Source organism: Solanum tuberosum, unplaced genomic scaffold (genome assembly GCF_000226075.1).
Source record: "Solanum tuberosum cultivar DM 1-3 516 R44 unplaced genomic scaffold, SolTub_3.0 scf00183, whole genome shotgun sequence".
In the NCBI taxonomy this organism is placed as follows: domain Eukaryota; kingdom Viridiplantae; phylum Streptophyta; class Magnoliopsida; order Solanales; family Solanaceae; genus Solanum; species Solanum tuberosum.
The window spans coordinates 284100-296365 of record NW_006239110.1 but is presented as its reverse complement, the minus strand read 5'-3'; the positions used below and the strand labels follow the sequence as shown (position 1 = coordinate 296365).

Sequence of the window (12266 nt, the reverse complement as noted above, 5' to 3'; positions counted from 1 at the left end):
TTTATAGATGTCATGTGACAAGAATAAAATCTTTCTCATAGTTCAACTACAATTCTTTTTTTGGCTAGGACAATAGAGAAGATATATGAATTTGAAGTTGAATGGGATTACAATTCCTTTTTAGCTAAGGCGATAAAAAGGGAGAATGTGTGATTGAGCAGGAGTAATATTTGTAATTGAACTCCTAAAAGGAGTAAACTTGTCAATATCAGTATAATTACTTGATAAAATTGGTTTCCTCCGGTTGAAATAATCGGATCACGATGGTAAACAACCTTGTGCCGCAATTGTGCAGACGGTGGAAATTGAAATTGGAAAAAAATCCACCCTTTCCATGTCCTAGTTGAAACAAACATATATTTTGTTTTCCATATCCAAATTGGTTTGGACCAATGGAAAGTGGCAGGGTGGCCACATGACTAATAGTGGACTCCAATTGTGGTTACTCCAATTATTTTGGGGTAGTTCATTAATTAATACTCCCTCCGTCCCATTTTATATGAGGTACTTTGACTCGGCACATAATTTAAGAAAGAAAAGGAAGACTTTTAAAATTTGTAGTCCAAAATGAATGATAGAAATTTGTGTGGCTGTAAATCATTTCATTAAGGGTAAAATAGATATTTTATAGTTAGATTGTTACTTTATATACAAATGTGTCATTCTTTTTGGGACTGACTAAAAAGGAAAGTGAGTCATATAAATTGGGACAGAGGGAGTATAATTATGGTGCACCTTAAAATAATGACACACGATTATCGTATGGCTTGTACTTCAAGTTCGGTCTCCAAAAAATAAAATGTTCTCACAAGACTTGAAGTAGGGGCATTTGTAGTTATTTAAAATTTATTTAAATATAAATTTATTAAATGATTCGGATTATATTAAATTCATGAATATATTAGTTCAAATAAATATTATGGATTAATATAATTGATTTAATTATTTAAATTCAATAAATATGAATTTAATTAAAGCCCGCTCCATAAAGCACATATGCCATGTCACTTAAATTTGATTGGCCGAAGGAAATCCTATTCCAATCACAACTCCCCTATTCTAAAACTATAAATAGGAGTCTTCATAATTCAGAAAAGAGAACCAAAAATTCGAACAAGAAGCTAGAGAAAGCTCGTGGATCAAAAACCGCAATTTCTCTACAAGTTCAAGAATTCGAGAATTCAAGAATTGAAGAATTCAAATGTTCAAGTTTAAGATTTGAAGAAGTCAAGATCAAGACCACCAAATTCAAGATCAAGCTCGAAGCCCTTGAATTCAACTAGAAAGTCAAGATCAAGATAAAGTTCAAGATCAAGTCCAAGCCTAAGTCCAAGTTCAAGTTCGCGATCAAGATCGAGATAAATCCCAAGTTCAAGATCAAGCTCAAGAGCTCTTGAATTATATTTGAAAAGGCGAATTCAGAGGAATCATAGAGATTGTAACACTCGTACTTTGAAATAATAAAACGATTGTTGCATAATTTTCCGTTCTTGATTATTATTTTCTCGACGCGAATTTTATTGTCTACAACTCCATCCGTCCTATTTTATATGTCATCAATTTCTATAAATAGTTGGTCCATAATACTTGTCATTTCAAAAAATCAATGCATAAATTACCATATTGTTCCTTTGTTACCCTTGTGAGTTATTAGCCTTGAAAATACACATTTGACCAACTTAGAAAAGCTAAGCAAATGATTTATGTTCATTGGTTAAATTAATTAATTAAAATAAATTAATTCATATTCATTGATTGAAAACTTGAGTTCCAAAAAAATTAAATAAGGGTAGAAGGGTAAAGTTACATCATTTCTTAATGCAAGTTCAAATTAAAAAAGTGACATATAAAATGGGACGGAGGGAGTACTTGCTATTTCACAAAACCAACACATAAATAACATTGTTCTTCCTATTTTAACCTTGAGAGTTATTAGTCTTTCAAGTATGAATTTGACCAACATAAGAAATCTAAATGATTAATTCATGTTCATTATGCAATATAATTAATCAAACTAAACTAGTTTACGTTCGTTTATTGAAAACTTGACTTCAAGAGAATATTAAATATGATGCAATAATAAACTTATCTAATTTTTTAAAATATGTGAAATCTAAATTGGAAACAAATACTCCCTCTGTTCCTAATTACTTGTCCACTTTTCCTTTTTTGGTTGTCTTTAATTACTTGTCCATTTTGACAAATCAAGAAAGGACAAATTTGTTTACATATTATACCCTCAATTAATTACTTTGAAAAAGATAAAAATTCTTGAAAATCTTAAGTTTTTTAATTCATCCACTTCATAATTAATAAAGGTAAAATAATAATTTTACTATGTCATTAATTATTTTATTAATAAATGTGTCAATTTAGAAGTGAACAAGTAATTGTGAACAAGTAATTATGAACAGAAGGAGAGAATAGGAACCAAGGGAGTAACATTTTATTTTCCTATGCACTTATTTCCCCTAGAAAGACTAATTCCTACCCTCTTTTTTTCATTCGATGCACACATTTTCCTTCCCAACACCACTTTCATTTACATCCTCATCATCTTTCTTTCCATTTCATCAAATCAAATATTGGTATTCTCTCGGTCTTAATTTATATGATATTTTTATTTTTGGAGAGTCAAATAATGTAAGTTTGACTGAAAATTTATGTGTGAAATCTATAATTTTTTTGAAATGAAATTTATATATTTGTAAACTGCGTAAAAAATACTATAAGTCACAATAATTAAAAAATATATGAAAAATTTATGATCAAAGATAGATTTATTTGAATCTCAAAATCTATAAAGTGTCACATAAATTGAGACGGAGAGAATATTTTTTTTTAGTAACTAGTTTATTTTGCTTCAATTGCAGAAAAACTAAGAAAAAAACAGAAGAGATTCCACGTGGCACCACCATACCAAAGGGTAAAAGAGACCAATAAGTTTTTGTAGCTAAACGGCACACTTAACTTGAAATTTGTATGGATTATAGGAAGAAAAAAAGAAGTAAGGGAAAAACGTGTGCGCGGGAAAGACTAGAAAACTGTTGTAACTTAGGTTAACTATCTCACCCACTCTATTGCTAAAAAAAAGCCTTGCGAGTTTAGTCAACCGGGTTTAATAAGAGAGAGAGAGACACGTCCATATTTTGAAATCAATCAAAATAAGAAGATAAAAAAAACAGTTTGATTGTTGATCAAAAACCCTCTTCAACAAGAAATGTGATTTGAAATCACAACATATATAGATGAGAGAGTAATTTGTTTCTATTTTCAGCTCACCAAATCAAAACTGTAAACAAGCTATATTTGTAGCACTAGAAATCACACCAAAACAATCAGTCCATGCTTTTATAACTAGAACAATATTTCCTATCATCTCAACCTCATGAATACTACATTCACCTCCATTAACATGACTTCTTCTTCTTCCTCATTTGAACATCTCAGTTTGTTTTTCTTGCCAGAGATACAAATCATGGAAATATTCCTCGCACTTGTTGTTTTCATCGCTATACATTCCTTAAGGCAAGCGAAAAAACAAGGACTACCAAACTGGCCACTCGTAGGGATGTTGCCTTCTTTGATTTTAGGCCTACGTAAAGACATGTATGAGTGGATTTCTGATGTTCTCTGCCGCATGAATGGGACATTTACATTCCGAGGTCCATGGTTTACCAACCTCAATTGTGTGGTCACATCTGATCCCCGGAATCTTGAGTATCTTCTTAAGACCAACTTCTCAAATTTCCCAAAAGGAGACTACTTCCGGAGCACTGTCAGAGACCTTCTTGGAGATGGAATATTCAATGCAGATTATGATAATTGGCATAAACAGAGGAAACCAGCCAGCATTGAATTCCATTCTGCTAAGTTTAGGAACATGACAACAGATTCATTGTTGGAGCTTGTTCATTCTAGGCTCTTACCTGTTTTAGAAGATTCAATCAAGCAATCAAACCCTATCGATCTTCAAGATGTTCTCCTTAGGCTCACATTCGATAACGTCTGCATGATTGCCTTTGGGGTTGATCCAGGGTGTCTCCACCCTCACTTACCCCAAATTCCATTTGCTAAAGCTTTCGAATTAGCAACAGAGGCAACCGTTCTACGGTTTGTCACTCCCACGCTTGTATGGAAAACCATGAGGTGCCTCGGGTTAGGAACAGAGAAGACACTTAAACATTCACTGAAAAAAGTGGATGAATTTGCTGATGAAGTAATCAGAACAAGAAAGAAAGAGATTTCTATAGCAGATAGCAAACAGAGATCAGATCTTTTAACAGTGTTTATGGGGTTAAGAGATGAAGAAGGAAAGCCGTTTTCCGATAAGTTCTTAAGAGATATATGTGTGAATTTCATTCTAGCTGGAAGAGACACATCTTCAGTTGCATTAAGCTGGTTTTTCTGGCTGTTGGATCGTAATCCGGAGGTTGAACAAAGGATTTTAGTTGAGATTTGTAAGATTCTGAATGAAAGGGAGGATGCTATTAATGAAAGTCCATTGATTTTCAAGCCAGCAGAGATCAAGAAAATGGATTATCTACAAGCTGCTCTTTCTGAAGCTCTCAGATTGTACCCTTCTGTCCCAGTTGATCACAAAGAGGTAAAACTTTTCTATTTTCAACATTAAATAACTCATATTATCATTTCTTAAACTAGATAATTATCGGTTACATTACTTGTACCTCACACATAACTACTTATTTAAAAGATCAATTTTGACACTTAAAAATGTACTTGATTTGATATTTTAAGAGTTAATGGCTCTAATCATACAACCAATTTGCATTATTAAGTTATTATATAGCATTTGATGATGGAATAAATTTGTATTGTTATGTCTAGGTTGTTGAAGACGATGTTTTCCCAGACGGGACAGTATTGAAGAAGGGAACAAAGGTGGTGTATGCAATCTACACAATGGGAAGAATGGAAGGTATATGGGGTAAAGATTGCAGAGAATACAGACCTGAAAGGTGGTTGAGAGATGGACGGTACATGAGTGAACCAGCATACCGCTTCACTGCCTTCAACGGAGGACCTCGCCTTTGCTTAGGCAAAGATTTTGCTTATTATCAAATGAAATTCACAGCTGCATCCATCCTCTATCGTTTCCATGTCAAGGTAGTGGAAGGCCATCCAGTTATGCCCAAAATGGCTCTTACTATGTACCTCAAGTATGGACTACAAGTCAAACTCTCTAGGCGTGATCAATCTCAACTTCCTCTGAACAACAAATACTTTATATAGCTCTCTAATGTTTGTACGATCCTTTCTCTATTTTTCGTAATTTTTTTAAAAACAAATTTCAGTGATATAAAGATACAAAAATGGGGGCGAGTAGTAATGATACAGGGAAAGCAAAAAAGATTGAAATAGGTACATAAGGTGAGTGATTGGAATAATAGATTCTGTGTTGATTGCTATGATTCTTTAATTTTGATATACTACATTCTTTCTGTTTCATGCTAATTTTTCAGTATCACATTACTAGAAATCACAAATATCCAAAAAACAATTTACTATAAGTTGTTTGATAACAAAGACTTAGGGTCCATTTGGATATGCAATACGAAATCATGATTTGAAACCTTTACTTCTAACTTGACTTGATAAAATAACTATGCTACATATGTATGCATAGGTTTTCTCTAGTATGTACATAATCTAATAATCTCTAGTTCATGAACAATTTTCATCTTCTCCTAGTTCATGAACAAAACCTATTCATACATGAGTACATTAATTCCTAATACATGATAGAGTTCATGTACATGAGATTAATCAAGTTTATTTTCAACACCCTCCTTTATACTTAGGTCATCACTCTCAAGCATTCTAATTTTTTCTTGACTTGATGAAGATATCCACAACTCGGTCTTGTGACTTCAACTCCTTTCTTGGATCTTCATCTACCTCTTCCCCGTCTATGATGCAAATCACAGTTTTCAATATCTTTCTCCTTCCAATAAAAGTTGTCTGCAAATCTTGTTCGGACAATTCTTCCTTCAGATTCTTTAGCCTTTCTTCAAAGACTTGCAAATAGCTCGGAAGTTCATCGATGATCATGATGTCTAAATCTTTGGACAAATTAATAGATGGAAAAACTATACTTATTGGACACAAAAAAAACAAGAGAAAAAACACAAAATAGTCCCTTATTTTTGAGTTTTGAATTTTCCCATGAAACACTAATAGTCTTTCATGTTCACAATATTGATACACTTTTAGTCCACCCCCGAATTTTTGCCTTTTTTAATGTTGATTTTGTCCATAATTTTATGTATGGAATGTTCAATCATCTTTTAATATATTTAGTAAACATAATAACTCCATGTAGAGAAGGTAAGAAAAGAATTGTTCTGTCCTGAGAAATATTATTGCAGGTAAACTAAGAACACCTTGATATATGACGTTGCAAGAAAAAAAAAAGTTTGTAAAATCAATGATTAACCTCTCAATTTTAGTTGCAATAATATTTGTACCAACAACATCTACTGTGCAAACACACCAAACGTTGTACCATATGTTTGAAAAAAACTAAACAATCATAACCATGAATATAACAAATCACGTGTAAATTTAATAAATAACATATTTAAGAGTGATATTACTAGTTATAACAGGACTTTCTAGTTTTCAATATATATATAACATTAGATTTCTAACAAATAATAAATTAATAAAATGAATATAAAACAAAAAATAGATTAAAATAATTTTTAATCAATTAATTAATAATGTATTTTCCGTGTAAACCTTAATTATAGTATTCTATAACTGATAGGATATCAATACCCTATTGTTTTCTCAATTAATTGGTCATTATTTTTATTGTTATCAATCTCTTTATTAATATTATCAATCTCCTATTTTGATTCTTCCTTCCTCCTTCTTTCTAGTTGTCAATTTTTTTTATAAAAAATTTCCACGTAATAGTGTTTTTGCTGATATCATATTTAGATGTTTTTTTATTTGAAATTGTTTTAAAAAAATAATTAAAATAAGCATTTTTATTTTTGGATTATGATATTTTTGTAATTTTTTTAGATGAATAATTTTTTTTTAACAATCTGCATGAGGTGGATTATTAGTTTTCATTTGAAAATACTACATCATTTACAATTAGCATCTTATATATACAAGTTTCATAAATAAAAATTTGTTATCAAATTTCATATCTATTTCATACAGTAAAAAATTGGGATAATTTCATAGATCTCCCTCCAGATTTTGCTCTATTACGCTAACTTTCCCTGTGATTTATGTAATTACGTTTACCTTCCTTATTTTTGATCTTCTTGTAACCATTCTTTAAATTTATTTAAAATAAACATAAATAAAATAGAATGTGACTAATTTATCCTTTATCTAACGTTAAATTTTTTTAATTTATGAATATCTTTTTTAATTAAGGAAAACTATTAAAAAATTTAAACACTTTCTAGTCCTCTGAGTTTGGAACTGTGATACATACATAATTGAACCCTCATAATTTTTTTATAACATTATTTTCGTACCCACTAAAGGAGAATGCCTGCAATTATTCTTTCTTTTCATCTTTTTACATGTTGATGACTTCTTCATTCTAATCCCTCATGAACTCATGTAAATGGATCTTGATCATTTTGGATATTCAATCACTTTGTAATTAAAATTTGATGAACTTCTTTCTCCCAGATTAATTTTGATGTAATTTCATCACTTCAATTAGTATGTGTTCTTGCAAGGAGAATTAAAAATAAAAAAGAAAGCGCAAGAACATACTCGAACACATTTTCTACTAATCAAAATCTTTTTTAATACGTATTTCATTAAGTTAATTAAATCTCTTACTTTTGAGACCAGAGATTTTGATTATTATTTTTTAATCCTGCGAATTGGCTTTCTCATTCATTAAGTTTTGATAAATAAGATACTGATAAGATTAGATAATTAAAAGTAACATTTTAAAAGGGGTAATTTAGTCATATTCTATTTTATCTATATTTATGTTAAATAAATTTTAAGAATGGTTACAAGAAAATCAAAATAAGGGAGGTAAACATAATATCATAAATCACAAGAGAAATTAGCGTAATAGAGCAAAACTTGGAGGGAGGTCTTTGAAATTATCCCTAAAATATTTATACATATTATACTAAACTTACTAATTGATACCAATTTGAATATACTTTTTAAAAATAATAACAATATGCTGTTCGTTACTAATGGGTAGTTGGATACCAATTTTATACACTTTTAAAACACCAATAAAGATATAATAATTCCAAATTTGTTGAGGAATCAAATTTCATACCTATTTCATACAGTGAAATATTTATATATTCTATAGTAAACTTAATAATTGATACCAATTTTAATACACTTTTTAAAATTAATACACAATTTATTGCTCTTTACTAATGGGTAGTTGAGTATCAATTTTTATACACCTTTTAAACACCAATAAAAGATATAATAATTCTAAATTTGTTGGGATATCAAATTTCATACCTATTTCATATTGTAAAATACTTATATACACTATAATAATTTGTACCAATTTTTAAACACTAATAAAATATATAATAATTCACAAACTTATTGGATATCAAATTTCATACCATAAGATATCTATACATATTAATCTAAACTTACTAATTTATACCAATTTGTATGCATTCTTATGCATTCTAAACATCAATAGAGTATAATATTCCATAAATTTTGTTGAGAGATCAAATTTCATACTTATTTCATATAGTAAAAATGTTTATACATAGTAAACTATTTTTTACTAATTGATAACAATTTTTACACACTTTCTAAACATCAATAAAAAATATAATAGTCCACAAATTTGTTGGGGTAAAAAATTTCATACCTATTTCATACAGTAAGATACTTATACATACTATACTAAACATAATAATTGATACCACTTTTAATACACTTTGTATACACTAATAAAAGATATAATAATACACAAATTTGTTGAAATATCAAATTTCCTACCTATTTCATACTGTAAGATATTATACAAACTAAACATAGCTTATTAATCGATGTCAATTTATATACACTTCTAAACATCATTAAAGAGCATACTATTTCATAAATTTTGTTGAGGTATCAAATTTCATACTGTAAAATGTTTATACATACTAAACTAAACTTTACTAATTGAGACCAATTTTTACACATTTTCTAAACATCAATAAAAAGTATAAGAGTCCACAAATTTGTTGGGATATCAAATTTCATACAATGAAATGTTTATACATGTTAAATTAAACTTACTAATTGATTTTCAATTTTTATACACTTCCAAAACACTAACATTATTGCAAATTGATATCTAGAGTTAACTAGTTACCATTTTATAAACAAAAAATATAACCAATAGAATCAAAATCCACACACACTGCATCATAATCGTTGTATGCGTAATCATTTATGAAGTTTCTCCTTCACAACATTCTTGGATATTTTATGTTTGATTTCAATAAAAGCTATGATGGTCACTGCTACAACGAAGAGGAACACATAGATACCAATGCGTTAGAGATGAGAGATGTCCATCACTGATTTGATTACTCTACGAGCAAATATGGTGATGAAGTGGTTATAAACTAGTGCTAAGATAAAGATGAACATGACAAGAAAATGGAGAGTGAAGCTGATGGATTTTTAAAGAAGAGACTTTTGTGTTCATAGATGTTGTTTGCTAGATAAAGAATGTTGAAAGTTGAGCAAGATAACAGTTGAGAGATGGAGATGCGTACGATAGTGATAGAATCGTTTGGGGAAGAAAGTGGAGAGAGATAAGATTTTTTTTATATTATCCTCAACTAGTGAACATAGTCGCGCATCATCAAAATATTAGTGAGTAGATATATATATATATATATTTTCATAAATTTAGTCTTTATAAAAAATAAAATTATCTATATATATTTTATTTTTTAGATTACATTTACAAATATGAATATTTTTATTGAATTTTCATTAGTTAATTGGTTGATCTCTTTAATAATCCAGGTGTCTATTTTTTTCCCATATACAATTAATTGAAATTAATTAAAATATAGCACAATAATGGATTAAAAGGAAAATATCAATGGATAGTGCCTTCGTTTTTAAAAAAAATGATATTCTTCACATACATTTCTTTTTTTACCCTAAAATAAAATCAAAACTTTTGAAAAGTAGAATTCAAAAACTAAAAACTCACCTTTTTTTTTTACATTTAAATAATCTTGATATTTCTCCGAAATGTTAAATAAATGACTTGCATTTTAACTTCATGTAATTAACGCATAGCAAAAAACACAAACCAATTTATTATCAACATAAGTCAACATCTAACATGGCCTTGATAAATTTAAAAAAGCATTACAAAATACCTTACAAAATCTAAAGAAATTAACTTAAAACTTCAAGTTATAGCATTTACCATAATATGCAGTAAATATAGAAAAATGCGAGAACAACATAAATTTAGATGAATTCAAAAAGTGAAAAATAAGTGCAACCGCATACTCCTAAGTTATTTTTTTTTTAGATGAAATTAAGAAAAGTAGTCAATAAATTGTCATGAAATCCTGAATCACTATAATAAGAAAGTGAAAATTATGTGCAATCAAAATTAATTTGTTTTTAGAAGAACTTTGGAAAGTATACAATAATATTATATTGTCATGAAATCTTGAATCACTATAATAAAAAAGTGTTGAGTACACCACTTTTTTTGCAAAATTCTCGTGGCCACCAACTCTATGTGAATGACAATATTAAGATTAGTAACTTCAAAAGAAAAATAAATAATTTTCAATGTGCATAAAGTATGCATATCGTACACTATCCTAAGATAATAAACATCACAATGAAACAAAACGTATCATTACTTTCTATTTTTTTTTAATAAAATCTCAATGTGTATTTGACAAGAATAATAGAAAGACGACTCCCATGCTGATAAGAAAATAGTCAATCTGGTAGCGCATCGACGTCTTGAGCTAGTCAATGAAATATTTTAAACAATTTAGAAAGCTTTTACAAGTATAAAAAGTTACCATGAAATATCATACCTTCTTAATTATGACAGATCAACTATAAGGTGTCCGCTTACATATGCAATTAGCTATCCATTTATGATTGCAACAAAATCTCATATAATCAAATTTGATATTCTATAAAGGTGAGATGTAAGAAAATCGTCTACAAATCATACTGTCGTTCAAAGCAATCTAAATATTTATCATAGAAATATTATTTGCTTCTACATAAAATTTAAGATTTATAACAAAAATAAGTTTAAAAGGAAAAAAAAAAGAGATAGATTTGCTAGTCAGGAAACATACCTCAAAGCTTGATGGCAGTTGATCTTTGTTGTTATTCATTTTCCACAATAATCTGGGAGTGGCATCTCCTCTTTCTTATATTTCTAATTGTTAATTATTAATTACCAATTAATTTAAATGCTAATTAATGGGGGTAAGCAGTAGTTGGGCTAGGGGGATACAAAAGGCCTATCTGTTAATTAGGATTTAGGAGTTACAAAAATTTTGAAAGTAAACGGATGTCTTTTCCTATTCATAGAGTAAAAGCTTGAAATTAATAGAATCGTTTTTTTTTCTATTCATTGACTTGATTATGTTACACACACTTTAAAATAAGATAAAAATTAAAAAATTAAAAATAAATGTCAAAAATTTGAAAAAAAGAAGATAAATGTTATTCTTGGCTTTAGAGACATGCCACATCAGCAGCTTCATGTTTCTCCTTTGTATAAACTAGTATACGTGCCCGCGCATTGCGCGGTTAATTGATAAATGTGATCATAAATATTAATTTATTGACAATTTAAAATTTTAACTTATTAAAAGATAATATTGAAAATTTATTTGAGAATGTTAACATTAATTATCTTGATGTGTTATAATAGAATATTTATGTAAATAAATCAATATATAAGCTTAGTTCATTATCTAAATTTGAAAATAATAATATTTTATCATTATTTAATTTATTTAAAATGATAGATACTATCACTCTATCCATATTATCCTATTGTTAATTAAAACAATAAAGATATAAGAAAATTTAATAGTTAGAATTAAATAAAATATAACTAAGAAAAGTCCTATCAAAATACTAAGCATACAAAAAACGTTTTAATCACTTGAATATCAAAATGTAGGCATGTTATTCACAATTTTATATTTTGTCTTTTAATTTTTTCTTCAAGTCACATATCCATTATGTGATATTTAACAAAA

The 12266-nt window shown here is 28.6% G+C and overlaps 1 protein-coding gene across 1 annotated transcript; it reads left to right on the top strand.

Annotated features, from left to right (window-relative positions):
• The first annotated feature begins 3180 nt into the window (after positions 1–3180).
• On the top strand, positions 3181–5432 carry LOC102600176 (cytochrome P450 86B1-like). Its single transcript, XM_006354906.2, has 2 exons — positions 3181–4606; positions 4849–5432. Exons 1-2 carry the CDS (start codon positions 3389–3391, stop codon positions 5251–5253), a joined length of 1623 nt encoding a protein of 540 aa, XP_006354968.1. The 5' UTR covers positions 3181–3388; the 3' UTR covers positions 5254–5432.
• Positions 5433–12266: the final 6834 nt, after the last annotated feature.